The sequence below is a fragment of the Passer montanus genome, unplaced genomic scaffold (assembly GCF_014805655.1).
Source record: "Passer montanus isolate IOZ18808 unplaced genomic scaffold, ASM1480565v1 scaffold27, whole genome shotgun sequence".
Lineage (NCBI taxonomy): Eukaryota > Metazoa > Chordata > Aves > Passeriformes > Passeridae > Passer > Passer montanus.
Genome location: NW_024367372.1, coordinates 2,325,034 through 2,343,779, shown reverse-complemented (window position 1 = coordinate 2,343,779; position 18,746 = coordinate 2,325,034). Strand labels below are relative to the sequence as shown.

Sequence of the window (18,746 nt, the reverse complement as noted above, 5' to 3'; positions counted from 1 at the left end):
TCCTTCCAACCAGAGTCTTCTCTTGTTGATGTGGACTCTGAGTTTCCACCACTGAGTGGGAGCTTTGCCATCCAACAGAGCAGGTTATGGCAAACATGTGAAGACCAGGACCCAGAGTTTAAGAACTGGCTCACAACAACTGGAGGACAACTTAGTACGCTGTCAGTACACATTGTGAAACTCAGTGTCTAAGAGGAAGTGATCTACAGCAGGAGGAGAAAAAACCAGAAGAACCCTAAACAAATGTGCTGACAGAGCATGAATATTGCCTTTTGTACACAAGACTGGGAGAAACATCAGAGTTCAGGGGGACATCCACACAGCAGAAGACCTTCCAGGATGGTAAGTACCTTTGTCTTCATCTTGAGAGAGCTGGGGGGTGGCCATGGAGAGATGAATGCACCTTGTTCATCTGAGGAACTTCAAACAGCTCCTGGGGAGCATCTGGTGTAGTGAAAAATCACATTCTTGTGTTTGAAGTTCAAAGTCTGACACAATTTGTTGGTGGTGAAGAAAAGAAGTACCAAGAGGTATTTTGGAGACTAAGAGAAAGTAACCTTAATGTTATAAACAGCAGTGCCCTGTGGGTACTCAGCAGACAGGCACTAGCTGGTGGTGCCCCAGCCTGTGAAGCAATGTTAAGCAGTTCTTATATTCATTGCTCTTGGATGAACTTCATTCAGTCATTGAAACTGGCAGCTGGTAGAGCCCTGAAAGCTTCAAGGGAGCTGTAGTTAACTGCTGACTAGATACAACATTATTCTTAGGAATTCTGGTTGTGTCTGAATTAAACTGTGTTGGAGCAGTTCTCACGACTTCTGTACAGGTGGGACTTCAACCCATCACCAGTTAAAAACATTAAGAAGGGCATTGTTTCAACAGAATGGTAGGTGATTCTATCACAGCACATAAGAAATCTGTTCACCTTCATATTTTAAGAAAAACGCTGCTTTTGGAAGACATTTTGTAACTGTTGCTGAAAAAGAGAAGTGAAACAAGTTGTTTTGGTAAGCTCCATCCATTTGAGGCCATCATGTGGCTCTAATAGCACTGACACCTGCAGTTTTTTGCCAAGACACTTCCTGGGCCATCAGATGGGACTTCAGGAGCCAGAGGGACAAGGGAGACAGAGGGACACCTCTCAGCTCCAGTTCTGTGATGAAAAGCACTCGTGGTGGCTGTTTGTTCCTGGCCAGCCCAGCTGACTGGGACAGCTGTGCCAAAGCCACAAGCTGTGGAGTGTGACCTGCAGCCTCAGTGGGCTCTCCTGGCCCAGCCTGAAGGGCTGCTGCTCTTTGTCAGACACCTTTCTCCTCCTCCTCCTCCTTTAAAATACCTTTTTCTCACTTTCTACCCAACTCTTTCACATCTTCACTCTTGCTCTCTCTTCCCTTTCTTCCCACTAAGATTTCTGTGTTGGGATGTGACCACTTCCTCTCATGTGTGTTGCTGTCACACCTTTCTCTGTGTGGTGGGTTATATCCCCCCATCTGCTTGGGCTGTCAGCTCTTTGGGGTGAGACAGTGGGTTTTTATATTGTGCTAAAAACATGAACTGGGTTTTCAGAGGTATGGGAATGGCCAACTGTCTTTCACTGCTGGCAGCCACTCCATTTCTCCAGGGCTGGGAGAATGGATATTTACCTGCCAGCATTTGTAACTATTTCTAGTGGAAAAGCTTGCAGCTGAGCCTGGGGCAGCAAAAGGAAGTGACAGTGAAAAGTGTGAGTAAAACTACTTTGAGAAGTGGGCCCTGCCATAGTGATCACAGCTGATAACAACAAACAGGTCCTGAAATGGAAACAGGGCTTTCTTCTATGCAGCTCCAGTGTGCTTTTAAGCGGGAGTGTTTGTACCTTTTCTTCCCTCTCCACCTCCTTCATCTTCATCATTCTCTCTTGCCTGCTCTTTCACCACAGGCCTTCCCTTTCCACATCCCTCCCTGCATTCCCTGTCACTGTTTCAGACCCACCTCCCTTGTCTTCCAAGACATCCTCCACCCCTTTGGTTCAGCCCCACCAGTACCTGTGAGTCAAGGAAGCCTCTGGGGCTGTGTCCACCCCCTGCCTGTTCCATACAGCCACAGCATCCACACAGAAAGGTGGAGTGGGCAGGAGCCAGAAGCAGCAGGGAATGTGTATGGCCGTGCTGCTTTACTGCTGGGAGGGCAGACACTGTAAGCCCACCCAGTTCAGGTGACAACAGCTGTGAACACACGCCAAGATGGATGGGACAAGCCTGGCAGGATCCTTGCTATGTAAAATTTTTTGAGTGTGGCCACCCAGAGAGCAATCCACATCCAGTACCACTGCAGCATGCTCACCCTCCAGGCTACAAAAGCCCAGTGGCTCAGGGGTCAGAAGCAGTGGTTCAGGGACTGGACAGGTGGAGGCATCATCTGGTAGCTCCTTCTGAGATCTGCTGTACCCCAGGATCTGCTTCTTGCTTCTGAGAATGGAAAGTGTCATCAGGCACCGTGGGGTAAATTCACCTCTGCCAATGCAGGGATGATTCATGACCCACTGGGCATGTGTCAAGTTTTTGAGAAGGTAAAACAGGCAAGTGCCAACTCCCCCTGTCTGGCCATCTGCAGTCATATTGGCATATTTTGGTACTTGCTCTTATGGTTGCCTTCTGCTGGTGGTAACAAAAGATTGGAGAAATACTGCCTGAGAAGGAAAAGAAGATAACTTATTTTCTAGAGTTACAACTGCAATGGGGGAGAAGGGGAGTTTGTATTTCAGCCTGGTCCCTGTCCCATTAAAATAGTCACTTCTGGAAGAGACACTGACATTGAAGACAACTCACAGGCACAGGAAGAGAGCAGAAGCACAGAGCCACACGCAGGATGAGACTGATGCTGCACACTATCACCCACTGCTTCTGCATTTAATTACTGCTTGTTGGCAAATATGTTCGTTTGCAACAGGACAAAAGTGGCTGTTGAAGGATGGCTGGAAGAGGCAGTGATGCAGCTGTTTGCACATTAATTACTGCAGGGATTTTTGTGTGTAGACAGCACTGGGGAAAAACAGTGGGGACATATCTCTCTGTCACTTTGGAATCTGTTGGTGCCACTCAAGACCCATAATACAGGGAGGATGTTGCACAGATCCATACTCAAATCTCAGAGCACTGTGTAAAGCAGTGGCAGTAACCTGCACTTTTTGTCTGTAATTGGCTGTACACAAATGTTGTCATAAAGCTTTATTTTTCCCTTTGCATACATTTCTGTTTTGCAGATTGTGAAAAAAGCATTAAAAACATCCCTGATGTTTAATGAGTCCTCCAGCATGAAATTAGGCGTGAACAATCAAAAAGACGTCAAAATGGTAATTATTGGGATACACCACATTTGCTTACAAGAGCTGAGATTGTGCTGACATTTCTGAAAAGAAATAACAGGTTAAGAATGATTTTATTGGCCATTTTAGAGAACTGTGTAGGTTTCAATCCCATTTGTAAACAAGTGAGCGACAAAACCCTCATTGATTTATCCGGTAGACTGATCAAACCTTGCCCAGAGGGAGTACTGTGGAGATAAATCCTGCAGCTCCGTCTGGCTCAGGACAAGGAAACCACACTCGTACAAACAGCCCCGCTTCCACCACTGGCACAGCACTTATTCATGTATTCATGTATTCATTTATTCAGATGCCCAGAGTACCTGGACATCACAGTATGTAGCATGGTGACAGCCATGATGTGACTTTAAAATAGATTTCTTACCTTAGAACTGTCTTCTAAAACCTGAGTCTTGCTAATGTGTTCATGTGATGAAATGTGGAACTGTTAAAAATGGATGAGATTTTTTTTTGTGGTAAGGTGAAGAACGAGCCAGAGGGCAAAAATGTAAGTAGATAGCTTAAAGATGATTATTTTATTCAAATCACTGCCTGAAATCTATGTCAGCACTGTAGATTTTGAGAAAAGCAGAGAAGATTAAAAGCAAGAAGCTTTATCCACATAGAAACTGAAACAGAAATTTTTAGAGGCAAGTGGTTTCTGTATGGTTTTCCCATGTGCCCTTTTGGGAGCTCAGATTTATGGCTACAGCCTCATGACCACCCCCAGACTCGATTCTCCTGCCTGGAAGCTCAGAAGCTCAGCTCTGAAGTCCATGTTGCCTATCACAGGCTGGTGGATGGCTCCAGCTCCCACAAATTGCCATGGGGAGCCAGCCAGGATAAGTACTGGGGGATAGATCTGCCTGTGTGGCTGTTTGTCTTTTCCTGCTTGGTACAGGGCAGCATTAAGAGCCTGGTGCTGTAATTTTTTTAGTATGTGAGTGGCTGGACTGCAGATCTGAAGCTACCAGGTAGCCAGGCTATTTTTTTTTTTTTAATCTACATTCAGGAAAAAAAATGAATGCGCAGCAAAAGGGAAATGAAACTAACTCACCACACTAGAACAACATGGGAATACTGTGCACATGGATAAATGAGATTTGTGTAGTTTCAATTAAGGGAGGTTTAAGACAAAACCAGAACGTGTTCAGAAACCTCAAAATGTCTTTCTGCCTCTGACACTTTCTGAACTGTTTTTTCTCCCCTGACAACACAAACTTCCTTTTTATAGTAATGTTTGGCTTAATCTCGCAGCTAATCTTGTGTTAGAAACTTCCCTATTTTGATTTTGGTAGAAATTTTGTTGAACATCCATTGGTCCTGTACTAAAATAAAGCTAATCAATGTCAAATTGATCACAAAACCTGAGAAAAACCCAATTGATATGTTGGCACAAAAAAAAATTCAACCAAAAAATGGAACTAAAATCATGGTCTTCACATAAACCAACACCAGTCTATTTCCAAATTTTCTTCCACCCCCCGCCCCCCCCATTTGCAATTTATTTGATCATATCTCCTTTCCAGCGTGTTTGTTCCACTTGATTCTCTGATTTCAAGATTTTGTGAAATTTCAGGAAGTTCTTCCTTTCAGGAAGGGAATGAAATATTGCCATTTCAATGAGGATCAATTGGGCAAGATTTGGTCCATTTCCCTGCATGTCATGTCATCCCATTGGCTTTTATTGTTTTCACTTAGGTTCAGAATTTTCTCTTTTGTTTTTTAGCAGTTCCTTCAATTTATTCTCCTGTCTCTTTGTTTACCTTTCTTCCCTGATTTTGGGGTTTCAATGTGAATAATTTTAGCAAGTTTTGGTCCTTCTCACTGCACTCCATTTGAGTTTAAAGGGACCTTTTAAATGTCATCTAATCCAACAACCCTGCAGAGAGAAGGGATATCCTCAAGTAGATCAGGTTGCTCAGGTTGTCCAGCAGACCTTGAACAGTTATTCCTCACTTTCAGTGCTGCACCTAAGAACACTGTCTGTCAGTAGCTGCAAACAGATCTATTCAAAGATTGTGATTTATTCACCTGCACAGGAATGTGCACCTGCACATTCACCTGCAGTCATCCATCAGCTGGTGCATCAATGTCTTGGTGATCACTTAAATCTTCTCCTCTGTGGTTCTGTTCCAGTTTCAAATCTTAGGGGCAATTCTGATGCTTGGTCTTGTCCTGATGGCTTTTTACTTCCTGAGTATGGACAGCACAGCTGATGCTCACAGAGAAGAAGCAGCAGTTGTCAGCATTTACAGAAATGTGCAGGAGGAAGGACTGTACAGAGATCTCCCAGAGCAAGAAGGACTCTATGGAGATCTCCCAAGAACCACAATAACTGAGGAAGGCACCAATAGATGCAATGACTCCTGCAGGTGAGTCAGGTTAGAAGGCACATGGAGAAGTCATCACAGGTGGAGAAATAGTTACAGTACTGATAATATCAGCATGGGTTTTATTCTCTTCCCACTGTATCACAAGTGATGAAGCACCACTAATTTGGGAAGAGCGGGGGTGCTGTTTAGGCACTGGGTGATTGGCAGGTGCCTGCTGTGAGGGGCAGTAGGGGCAGTGTCACAGCTCCTCTCCCAGTCCTGTGCTTGTGTGTTCATCTCAGCTCGGTTCCTCCTCTGCCCCCTCCAGCCAGACTCCTTCTGTGGCAGCAGTGGGAGGCAGCAGAGTGACCAGCTGGCAGAGCAGCCTTTCCCAGAGGCTGGGGGGGCAGGGAATGTCTGTGCTGGGAGAGGGTGAACAGGGTACCCTAGCAACATCCAGCTATGGGGGATTGCTTTTCTCCACATCTTGGGCATGGAAAAATAAAAAGCTCAGAATGGATACTGAGAAGCCATTCTGCTGAATTTGGGAGGTTGCTGTACAACAATATAAGCCTGGCTACAAAAATTAGGGGTAGAGAACACTGCCAGCCTCTTTGTCCAGCTCACCTTGTTTGCTGTGGAGGTTGACACCCAGCAAGGCCAACTGTGCAGCCTGACTTGGTGTCCTGTTGGGGTCACAGTCAGTTGCTTCACAATACATAATTGCCATTGCAGCTTTGAACTCGTGGAAAATGTTCCTTATGACTTACCCTTCGAGATAAACAGCACCGCAGCCAAACCCTTGTACCAGGCCTGGACGAGACTGCTTGATCTAGCCCAGGAAAAAGTGCACGTGGCTTCTTTCTACTGGTCTCTTACTGGGAAGGATATCGGTGTCAATGACTCCTCTTCCAAGCAGGTAAGGTAAAATCAACAGCAAGCACATCTGTGGTTGTTTTTCCTCATGCCCATGTGGTAGAGGGCAGACTGGCTGTGTGGTCTGTCTCCCAGAGACATTGCCTAACTCCTCCTGCAAATCCAGGAAGGTTTTCCATGCTGTTCTGAAGCAACACTCCAGCCTTCCTCCTTTAGTCAAGTTAGGCTGAAATAAGTGAAATTTCTGACCTTCCTTGTGCTGGGGTTCTTCAAAGGAAGTACCCATTAGTAATACTGCACTTGCATATATCTCACTACACCTTCTGTAACAAATTAAAAAAAAATAACAATTTCCCACACAGGGTGAAGATATTCTGCAGAGGTTTGAGAGGTTACTCGCAGAGAATGTCTCTTTGTATATTGCAGCAAGTTCACCAAGTCTGGCTACAAAATCAAGGGACCTTGAGCTTTTAGAGGAAAAAGGTAATTATTTCCTTTCAGTGATCCACTCACAGCTTCTGTATTGCAAAAAGGCATCCATGGAAACCTGGTTTCCAAGGCCTGTTCTGATGTGGTGCTTAAATGGATTCACAGGACAAGCCCCATCTGCTCACCAGTTCATGCTTGCTTTCTGTGTTGCATGCTCTTTAGGATCTTCTGAAAGTTCACATTTTGCTTTTTTTTTTTTTTTTTTTTTTTCCCGAGTTACTGTGTTCCCAGGAATGAGTGCTTGTGAATTTTGGTAGTTGTTACTGCCTGCAAGAGTCAGACATGCAGATGTGTTCTGGCTGTTGAGGAACCATCTTCGTGCTGTACCTAAACTCTTTTTTCCCCTCTCCATCTTTCTTCAGGGGCTCATGTGAAAAAGATTGATTTTGGACGTCTGACAGGAGGAGTGTTGCATAGCAAATTCTGGATAGTAGATATGAAACACATATTTATTGGTAGTGCAAACATGGACTGGAGATCTTTGTCTCAGGTAATGTCTGCTCCTGTGTGTTCAAAAATCTGGGGGAAAATTCATGTCCTAGCAGATAACAGAGAAAAATCATAATTATGTAAAATATTGTCAGAGCAGAAGAAACAGCAAAGAAACCCCTGGGGGTGGCTCCTTCTGGGGCTGTGACACAGCTTGCTCTCTCTGCAGGTGAAAGAGTTTGGTGCTGTGATGTATAACTGCAGCTGCTTGGCTCAAGACCTCTGGAAAACATTTAGGACCTACTGGGATGTTGGATACCCTAATGCTACCATCCCAATCCCTTGGCCTCTTAATTATTCAACCCACATTAACAATCGTCAGCCTCTGGAAGTAGAATTTAATGGAATCTTGACAGAAACCTATTTTTCTGTAAGTATGTTTGACAATAACACGACAGAGTGTAAACTGTTTAAGGATTGACCAGGAAAGTTTCTTCAGCAGTCCTCCTCAGTTGCCTGTGTTCCAGGTGGATAATGATTTGTTCCTTAGGTTTCTCTGGAACTATTCAAAGGATAGGGATAAACCCAGCATAAGCTGTCAATTTGTACGGCAGGAACAGCATGCAGGTCTCTTTTAATCACCTGTAGCCTCAATAGATCAATAAGTATCTGACCCAGCAGGATATGGAAGGCATGAGGAAAGATGGTGATCCATCTCAAGTGCTTTGATATTTTAATGAAAATTTGACAGCTCTAAACATAAATAAGTTTTAAAAAATAAAGATGGTGATCCATCTCAAGTGCTTTGATATTTTAATGGAAATTTGACTCTAAACATAAGCTCTAAACATAAATAAGTCTTAAAAAATAATTTAAAAAATTAAATCACTGATCTATGTGTTCTCTTTCTTTCTTTTTTTTTTTTACAGGCTTCCCCTCCAGCATTTTGTCCAGAAGGTCGCACCCATGACCTCTATGCTATTCTCAGTATTATCAGACAGGCACAGAAGTTTGTTTATGTTTCTGTTATGGAGTATTTCCCTACCAGCCGCTTTGTTAATCCAAAAAGGTACAATTTCAATCCTGAGCAAATCAGCTACTTGTACTATTTAAAGAAAAGACAAAGTATGATTCCCCTCCTTCTGCAATGAAAATATTCAGAATGGAGAGAGGCTTTGCTCTGCATTCACAACCATCCCACAGACTGTGCCTCCCAGGTACCAAGGGACAGGAAGAGAGGAAACAGCCTCAAGTTGTGCCAGGGGAGGTTTAGATTGGATATTAGGAAGAAGAAATTAATGGAAAGGGTTGTCAGGTATTGGAATAGAATACCAGGGAATTGGTGGAGCCACCATCCCTGGAAATGTTTAAAATTTCTGTGGCTATGGTACTTGAATACATGGTCTAGTGGTGAACATGGTGCTGGTGCTGGGCTGAGAGTCAGCCTTGATAATCTTAAAGGTCTTTTCCAGAACCTAACAATTCTAGGATTCTGTGATTCCAGTCCTGATGCTGCAGGAAGGATGATTACCAATACCTGTGTGCTTTGGTGCTGTTTTGGAGCACACTCCTGTGCTTGCTCTACACACAGCAGAAAAGCTGTGAAATGTCATACGAGGAACAGTCAGGTCCAGCGTCCTCCAAAATTCAACACAGCAGCTTTATGAATTGAGAGGGGAAAGGGAACACCAGAAATATATCTGACATCAGATTTTTCAGAAAAAAACATTGCTGTGCTCTCCTTTCTTGCTCCCATTTTTATTTCTTGATGTCCTTTACTTCTGAAGAGCCTTGACTTCCTGCTCTATTTTCTGCTTGATGCACTTGACCAGTAGTTTAGAGGGTGGTTCTTGACTCTCCTGACCTTTGCAGTGAGAGCTGAAGCAGCCTCTAAAAGAAACTTTGGGGTTTTTTGTTTGTTTGGGGGTTGGAGGTTTTTTGTTGCTGTTGTTGAGGGTTTTTGTTGTTGTTGTTGTTGTTGTTTGGGGTTTTTGTTTTGTTTTTAATAATTCCATCTAAGTTCTAGCAGCAGCTTCAGAGATAAGGTGATAGTGGTGATCGGGACTAATCACAGAATCATAGAATGGTTTGGGCTGCAGAGCATCTCATTCCTCCCCTCCTGTGCCATGGGCAGGGACACCTTTCACTAGACCTGGCTGCTCAAAGCCCCATCCAGCCTGGCCTTGAGCCTGAGCGTGGTGAACCACTGCCCTGGTCCCAGAGACTGCCGAGGCCACAGCAGAACTCTGCACATGAACCCAAACCTGAGCAGCACAGAAGGTTACACAGTCATGGGGCAGCACTAAGACTCCCAAATCCTCTTAGATATGCTTGAATTGGGATGTTTATATGCAACCAAGCGCTCTGAATTATCTGCTTACAACATTTCTGAGTTTTCCAACCAGCTAAATAATCTGAGCAAGAAGTTAAAGTGCAAGAACTATGTACAAGATTTCTTGTTGAATAGGGTAAGCTCTAGGCTGCCATTTAGCCAGAATGATACCATGCATTGTGTCCCTCTTCCACAACTGTGTAAAGCCTCTGTTGTTCAGCTGAGGCATAGCTGTGTTATGGGGAAGATTTTAGGATAATAGAGAGATGCAGATAATTCCACTGTCCAAGAAACAAAATCTCAAGACTAGCTTCAACTTGGAGGCTATGTTTAATAAATCAAACACCTCAGAGGATTTTCAGTTTATATGTAATACAATTGAGTATCTGGGTTTCTTATCTTCTGAGAACCCACTCATCTTTCTGGGGATAAGTTCCCAGAAAGTCTCTTTTCCCCCTTAGGACTGAGTGCATTAACACTCCTTATTCTTCATCTGAAGGCTTAATCCACAGTTTGTGACATCTAGGGCTGATCAGATGCAAACAAGGGTTTGAAAGGCCCAGGGAAAGTGGCACAGGGCCTCAGGCTATCTCCACAGCAACCAGCTGTAGTGCCATGAATTGAAGCTGATTAGTTCAGGTTAGGTTCCTCCAGCAGCTGAGGCAGAGGGAACAAAGCTGCTGTCTAATGTCTGAGTGTTAATCAAGTAGAAACTGATATATTTTAAAAATTGAAACCATTCAAAACTTGCATTTCAAATAGCATGGTTTTCCAAGCTGTTCAGGATCTATAAGTCAAGCCTGAGCCTCAGAGCATGTGACCAGACCATTGATTGCAATAGGACGATGCACGGGGGAGGATCAGAGAATCCAGGCCTTTGTACATAAGACCAAAAGGATTAAGTTAGGCAAATTAATTCATCATTGCTCGTGGGACTGTGAGCAAATGCTGCATCTCTCTCTGCATCAGCCCTCCAATCTGTACTAAACATGCTTGTCTCCCTCCGTGCAGCATTTGTTAGGATCTATGCAATGAAAATGCCACGTGGGTGTTTGGAGTTACCAGCCCTGGGATGCACATTGTCCAGCTCTCAGTGTTGTGTAGCTGGGTGAAGGATGTTCCCTATAGCTACAGCCAACACAAGTGTCAGGAAAATGGATTTTCCCATGTTCAGGGAACATGGAGAGCACAGCTGTGTCCATTACCTTGGGCACACACAACGAGAACAGAGAGGGGTGGGGAGGGATAGAGTCTGCCCATGCTGGCTGATGGCACAGGATCTCTGCAGACACTGGAAACAGTCTCCAGGGGTCTGAAAAATGGTTCTGCAAAATGGTTCTTAGACTTTCCTCTGGGCTCTGCACTGCCCTTTTACTCTGTGCCGTATGAACTGGCTTTACCCTGGAGCTGCTATTGTTATCTTCAGTTTCCCAAGGAGATAAGCATGGTGGCACCATGCTATGTGTGTATCTGTGTATGTGCACTTTACTAAGCTTTAAACTGTTTGATGAATTTCACCTCAGCTTGGCAGAGTCTGGAGGTCTCAAAACACATTCTGTGAAAAGAACGGACTTGGTAGAAGGCAGAAACCTTGTTTATACCTTCAGGGAAGCCACAAGTGCTTCACTTCCCAGACATCACAAATCCCATCCGTACATCATAGTCTCAGTTCAACTTCACAGCTTTCTAGTGAACTGTTTAAAAAAAATATCCCTTTTTGCACACACCTGGTTTTCTGCAGGTACTGGCCAGCCATTGACAATGCCCTGAGGCGAGCGGCTTTCAACCACAGAGTGCAGGTCCGGCTCCTGGTCAGCTGCTGGGCGTACACTGACCCAGCCATGCTCCACTACCTGAGGTCCCTGCGTGCTCTCAACAACCCGCACGCCCACATCAGTGTTGACGTGGTATGAATAAGAAACCTGATTTTGGAAAGAGAGATTGAGCATACAGTCCCACACTGATTTCTGAGAACAAGCTGCTGTTTGTGTGTGCAAACGTTAGCTTTTAGAGAAGCAGGTTGTCTGGTTTTGCAGTGACTGCTTCACATTTTTGTGAAAATAAAGCCCAATAGATAATCTTTGAGGAAGCAGCTATTTCAAGCTACTAGTGATATCAGGTATGTGCCTGGCTGTGGCACTAGAGACATTATCCAGGCAGCTGCTTTTGCTGAGCATTGTGACAGTAACAGTTTATATGATAACTCAGTGCTCCTCTCAGAGACCTTTTCCTGCACGGAATATGTTAAATCAGTCTAATTGGTATCAGTTTTTTTTAAAACTGAGAGCTCTGCTGTCTGCCTATACAGATAGATCTGTTCTTGAACACTAAATATTGCACACAGGCCACAGGCATTAGGCTGGAATGGATCAGGTGGAGTGGGGATGGTGTGGATGCTCCCAACATTAGAGACGTGGATGCTCCCAATCATGCAGAGAAAATGACAGAGAAATATCACAGAAGGAGGAGTGCTTTCAGAAAAAAAAAAAAAAAAAAAAAAAAAAAAAAAAAGAAAAAAAAAAGGAAATGTAGATTTTGGTAAGAGTTAACACAAAAAGTTAGGCATTACAGTTGCCTACAGTACCCCTTGTGTCTGTGATCAGCCCATTCTCGCACAAAATAAGAGCAGCAATCAGTGGTAAATGCAGTCTATTAAACAGCTGCCTAAAACTGCATTTAATTGTCTGCCCTGTAATGATAATAGCTGTGCCACTAATGGAACATTGTGAGGCAAACATTATCTGTATCTGATCTTAATTGCTTATCCAGTTTTATGTATAGTGGAAGTATTATTTGCTAGTTTTCTTGGATAGGAGTAAAATCTCTTTTATGGTCTATTCAATAACAGAGTGCAGTATGTTCTCTTTTGTTCTTCCCACACTTTTCTATTCTTTGAAACTATAGGAAACATGCACTGTCCAATCATGATGTCTGTTCCTCACTCTAGTATTTGTGTTAATATTTTTAATTCCTCTCCCTCCAGAAACTCTTCATTGTTCCTGTTCTCAATCACACAAACATTCCTCATGGGAGAGTGAATCACAACAAATACATGGTCACTGATAAAGTAGCCTACATCGGTACGTATTCCATTATTCCAAATACTTACAGTATCTCCAGATCTACTGGACTGAGGCTGAGATAGGATCAGCTGCAATACCAAAAACCACCTCATTTTGCCATATAAAGCAAAGTCTGTCCTAGGTAAAGAAGTACAGATGTGAAGGGAAGAAAATAATGTAGGTCAAGTTCAGTAAGAGACGATTTCATATGATTGTGAACCATTAGGAGCAGAGCGTGACAAAGCTGAGTGCACAGCCTGTGACAAGAGCAGTGGGAATTTCACAGCCTGTGTGCTCAGAATGACACAGGGATAGCTGGTGCTCCAGTATATAACGTTATAGTGCTTCAATAAAAAGGAACTTCTGGGAGGAATTAATTCTATGCACTGTTTGTTGAACAGAACTCTAGGAAAGGAAATGAGAAAACAGTAATGTCAACTGGGCGCTGTTCCTGAAAGCCAGGATGTTTACATTTCATTCTTTTATTAGGAACCCTCACAAAAGGAGACGTGAAAGTGCTCTGTCATTTCAGCCAGCTCATCCTCCCAGAAATACACATCAGCAAATAGCCTGATCTTCCAGCTGGCTGAGGGTTTACAGCTCCAATTGCCTTCAATGCTTTAAAAACTTCTTTTATACTTGAAGGCAGATGTGCAGATGATTTGTTTTCATGCCTAAGCACCTTCTGAAATTGACAGATTTTTCTGGCTAAGGTGATCATGAGGGGAAGTGTGTAAGTGATAAAATGTGTGTTGCTCACAGTGCTTGATGTTCTGAATTGAGCTGGCTTTGGAGAAGAGCCCAAGACAACGTCTGCAGCTGGATTTCCAGCTTTGCCTGGTTTAGAAGAGGCTTTGCATGTCAAGCTCCGAGCAGCTCCCAAGGGTTTATTGATCAGGAGTCCACTTTCTCCTTTTGTTTTCCTTTAACAAGTGAAGAGAATTAAGTAAATTAAAGACTAAACACTAAAAGCCATGTCAAACAGTGGCTTTACTAATACTCAAATATTGCACTTTATTACCATGTTTATGAGTAGATTTGTACATCCTGTCACAGGCTGTAATGAATCAGAAGGTTATGAACCTTCAGGGTTGCAGTTAATACCAAGTTTTCAAAACCTGAGGTCTGGCATAAGGAGGAGGTGACCTGATTTTTGCTGCCTCATTGGTCCTAATGAGATTTGCAGTCATAGTGCAAATCAACAAAGCCCAGAGATCAAACGGAACACTGGGAAATGAATGTTTTCTAATCAGCTACTTTTCCATTGCATAGGGACTTCCAATTGGTCAGAAAACTACTTCACTGATACAGCTGGAGTGGGACTAATTATCAAACAGAATTTGACCAATCTGCAAAGAAGGCAACAACCTGTCCAGGAACAGATGAAAAATCTTTTTGAGCGAGACTGGAATTCCAAATATGCAGTGAATCTGGAAGATGTGCAGGGACAGAAAGACTGTAACTGGGATGGAGATCCTGAAGTGAATTGAAATGTGCACTTAAAATAGAAACAAAAAAAGTATTTGAATCTTGTTCACGTGCAAATCAAGGAACTCTTCTTTTTGTCTTCATCAGAGAAATCACTTCATTGTAGCACCCTTATTGGTGACATGAGAATTTGTGATAGCTGACTTTACCTGCAAAACTACTAGTCAGTGTGTGATGTTTGATTTTTTTGTGTGATTACCTCATTGCAGAGTTAATGAAATGCTTACAATGTTGTATGACAAGTTGTCTGGCACTAAAGCAAACATCAGAGACACAGATCATTATTGCTCTGCTATTCTATCTTTAGAAACTATGTATTTCAACCTAAAATTCCATTAGTAATGTTTGTTTACATGTGTTTAAAAATTTTTAATAAACTCCTGGCCACCTTCACATTTCAGCCATGTATATGATCACCTACAACAGCAAGGGCAGATTTTTAAAAGCATTTAGAAATTAGAGATACAGGAATTAATGTTGGTTGAAGAAATTAGAGGTTAGCTCTTTCTAAGTGTTGAGGGTAGCTGCTAGAGATAAATGCCTGGGATTTAAACTTTGGGGCCAGTTTCCAACTCAGCTGCCCTGGAACCCTGAGTGTCTGGGGGTGTCTGTGTGTCAGTCTTGTGCAGCAAGCAGGATGGGGAGCATGACAAAGCTGCTACATGGGTGCTGTTGTGGCTGGGGCATCCCACCTGCACTGTGGGCAGTGCTCGGAGAGGCTCCTTGCCCCTTCTGGGCTGGCCTGGTGCTGGCCCTGAGCACTGTTGTGTTCCTGGGCTGCCCTTCCTCCTGCAGTCACTCAGGAACCACAGCTCTGAGCCACCTGGTCCCCGATATCTGTATCTACCACAGCTCTGCCCTGGGTGACTTTCTGAGGTGACAGAAAAGGAGAGCAGGGCCGTGCTCCAGCTGTGAGTGACTCTGGGCTGGAGCTCCATCAGCCTTGCCAGGGCTGTGCATACACAAAAATCCCCATACAAATAAGGACTTTCGGAGATGACCCCCATCAATGTTCAATTGTTTTGGTTTCCAGGCTTCTCCTTAGCTATCTCTTCAGACTCTTCCAAGATTCCTTGAAGTATCTTATCCATCATTACAAATCAATGCTTCTTGTTACTGTGGCAGATTTTCTAAGACATGTACAGATATCGCTGAAATTTTGGGAGTATTCACATACATGCCAAAATATTGAGGAAATGCAGGTGCTTTTCGTGCTCTCACCCCCTGTTTCTTTACTAGAGTTAGCTTGAAAATCTTTGTGAGACGTTACATCTTCATCCAACAAAGCAGTTTTCTGTAGAGGAGCGCATTCCTCTAGATGGCACTCCAAGCTGTGTTTTCTGTTTTGGCAGGCCTAGCTATTGCAGGAGTAAGAAGAAAACTTCCTTCTCTTCTAGTCAGGAGCTCAAATGTGACAGTGCTGGATTAGTTGTTCCGTGGGACAGTTTCTGGACAAGGTGGCAGAATTTTTCTTATTAACCCACAAATAAAGGTGGGTTAAGGTTGGGCTTTTAAAAGAAAAATGGATGCTTAGGAGAGTGCTGTTCTATTTTCTTTACTGACTTCACTGATGGTTTTCCTCTACATATGGGAAGGTGAGGGTGGAGTTTACAATACAATGAACTAGATCTAAGAGGAACTTGGGAGTATTTCCCTGGTTTCTTGTGAGACTTTTGAAGCCCGTTCATACCTTGATTCTTATTTACTTGTTTTCTGTTAGACATGCAAATTATAACCAGGCTTTGAGTCTCAATTCTTTTCTATTTATGAAACAGGGTTAATAATAGTCCTTATCCAATAATCTCTTACTTATCTCTTTTGTTTAGATTGTGATTTCTCCAAGCTAAGGACTGTACCAAATGTATCCTGGGTCCTCCAGTGTCATTTATTAGCATCATCCTTGGGCAGATTGGCTATTAGAAAAAGGTTCTTCACCCAGAGGGTGGCTGGGCAGTGGAAAGGCTCCCCAGGAAAGCATTTGAAGATGTGGAATCTCTTGGAGATGTGGTGTGATTCTTGGGGTTGTACTGGGTAGAGCCAGAAGCTGGACCTTGTGAGTCCCTTCTGACTCAGGATACTCTGTAATTTTCTAGTCTGATTGTGGGCTGTTCAGATTTTTGTTAGTATTGGTTTATTCATGTCTAGAAAAAGACGCTGTTTTGACTCTTGAGCGTGGATACTCTCCTCTGATCAGCTCATCTCCAGTACCTGTGTGATGAGGGAGTACAAGGTGTGTGAATTGGCTCTGCTTTACTGCAGTGGCTTTCAGGAGGAGCTGCTGCACTGCTCTCCCAACAGGATCACCTCTGGAAGCTCCTGGTTTGGTGCAGTGCCTTGTGGCTACAGTGCTGCAACAGCAATGCAGGTCACACCAAGACAGAACCCAGCTGGCTCCATGGGTTATGAGTACTGACATGACCACAAAGTCACCTTATTAGACACCAGCTTGTTCCAAAAGCTTTAGTATTATCTGTTCACATTTTTTCCTCCCATTACCCAGGATTTTCCTTTCTCAGTTGTTACAGATAAAACATACCTTTGCTGCTTTAATCCAGGTACTGAGAAAACATTTCCTCTACCATTTATGACCTATCAGGGTACACTTAATTTCTTGGCAGTCATGAATATCTCCACAATCCTTAGAGGACAGCTCCTGGGCCATGGGCACTGACTCACAGACCTCTGCTCTCTGCAGAGGCCCAGAAAAGTCAGCTTTAGTTGCAGGGTGGATTGTGGTGGTGCAGTTTACTGAAGAGGGGAAGTGGAAAGGGAGGAACCAGTTTCTTCTTCCTGGTATCCAGTGTTAGGATGCGTGGGAATGGTTCAAAGTTGCATCAGGGGAGGTTCAAACTTGACACTAGGAAACATTTCCTTACCGAGAGAGGTCAAACACTAAGCCAGACTTGTCTTGAGAAGTGTTCAATGCCACAAGCCTGTCAGTGTTCAAGAGGCATTTGGACAATGCCCTTAATAATCTAATTTTTCGATGTTTTGATCATCCCTTAAGTGGTCAAGCAATTGGACTGAATGATCATTGTGGGCCCCTTTCAATTCAATTCTATTCTGTTCTGTTCTATTTTAAATGTCTTTAAAGTGAAACAGGGTTAGATCAGATATAAGGAAAAAATCTTTAGTGTGAGGATGGTGAGGGCCTGGCACACTTTGCCCACAGAAACTGTGGCTGCCCCATCCCTGGAAGTGTCCAAGCCGGATGGGGCTCTGAGCAAGCTAGGCCAGTAGAAAGTGTCCCTGCCCATGGCAGGGGGTTGGATGGATGATCTTGAAGATTCCTTCTGTCCCCTTAACATTCTAGGATTCTGTGATAAGAAGAAGAGAAGAAATGAAGAACATCTTAATCTACAGATGGTTAGACAGCCAAGTACACTTCACTTACAACCCATTTCCTAAGTGTTTTGCTGTGTCTGCTTTTCTGTACTAAGTAGAACATGGAGAAATATGGGAAGAGAAAACTACTATAACAAACCATGTCTGCACTTGTCATTCTGAAGCGAGGATCTTGTGAGTGAAGTGGTGATTGCAGCCATCTTGGCCAAAGAGGCCACAAAGAAATTGAGTTTAAAATCTCTGTTGACAGGAGGAAAAGGGACAGCAAAACTTCAGCTGCGGACAGGAGGAGAGCTGACTTCAGCTTGTTCAGGGAACTAGTAAAGTCTCCTGGGAATTTTTTTTTTTTTTTTTTGCATTTGAGGGGATTGTCCTGCTCTGCTCTGCACTGGGGCAGCCTCGCCTGGAGTCCTGTGAGCAGTTTTGGGTGCCACAATAAAAAAAAAAATACATTAGAGAGTGTCCAAAGGAGGTCAGAGGGATGATGAAGGGCCTGGAGGGGAAGCTGTGTGAGGAGTGGCTGAAGTCACTTGGTCTGTCCAGCCTGGAGGAGACTGAGGGGAAAGCTCAAGTGTGGCCTTCAAATCCTCATGAGGGGCAGCAGAGGGACAGGTACTGATCTCTTCACTCTCGTGGCCAGTGAGAAGACCTGAGAAAATGGCTGGAGCTGAGTCATGAGGGATTTAGGATGGGTGTTAGGAAAAGGTTTTTCACTCAAAGCGTGTTTGAGCACTGGGACAGACTCCCCAGGGCAGTGGTCACAGCCCCAAGCCTGACAGAGTTCATTGTCCAAAGGCAATGATTTCACACACATGGTGGGAGTCTTGGGGTGTCCCATGCAGGGCCAGGAGTGGGATTCAAGGATCCTGACAAGTTCCTTCCAACTCAACATATTCTATGATTCAACTTGGGATTGTAATGAGTGAAAATTCTCCCTTAGCCCTATATTTAGGAACTGTGCTGTCATTAAGCATCCACCTCAGCAGACAGAGAAGTACATGTAAACTTCTGCAAATTTAAGCTGGGATTTTCCAAATCAGAAATGTCAGTAACTCACACTACTGAAG

The 18,746-nt window shown here is 43.7% G+C and overlaps 1 protein-coding gene across 1 annotated transcript; it reads left to right on the top strand.

The window, feature by feature from the left end:
• The first annotated feature begins 217 nt into the window (after nt 1-217).
• On the top strand, nt 218-14,734 carry PLD4 (phospholipase D family member 4). Its single transcript, XM_039712917.1, has 11 exons — nt 218-342; nt 3,242-3,331; nt 5,483-5,718; nt 6,394-6,577; nt 6,897-7,017; nt 7,386-7,513; nt 7,682-7,882; nt 8,382-8,521; nt 11,526-11,691; nt 12,768-12,864; nt 14,119-14,734. Exons 1-11 carry the CDS (start codon nt 259-261, stop codon nt 14,334-14,336), a joined length of 1,665 nt encoding a protein of 554 aa, XP_039568851.1. The 5' UTR covers nt 218-258; the 3' UTR covers nt 14,337-14,734.
• The last annotated feature ends 4,012 nt before the right edge of the window (nt 14,735-18,746 follow it).

What these genes read in the sequence shown, in the direction of transcription:
- PLD4 (XM_039712917.1), top strand. Translation starts at nt 259, where the DNA reads ATGAATATTGCCTTTTGTACACAAGACTGGGAGAAACATCAGAGTTCA. An exon ending in ATCAAAAAGACGTCAAAATG is followed by an intron (nt 3,332 to 5,482) that starts GTAATTATTGGG and finishes GTTCTGTTCCAG; the next exon opens with TTTCAAATCTTAGGGGCAAT. An exon ending in TGACAGAAACCTATTTTTCT is followed by an intron (nt 7,883 to 8,381) that starts GTAAGTATGTTT and finishes TTTTTTTTACAG; the next exon opens with GCTTCCCCTCCAGCATTTTG.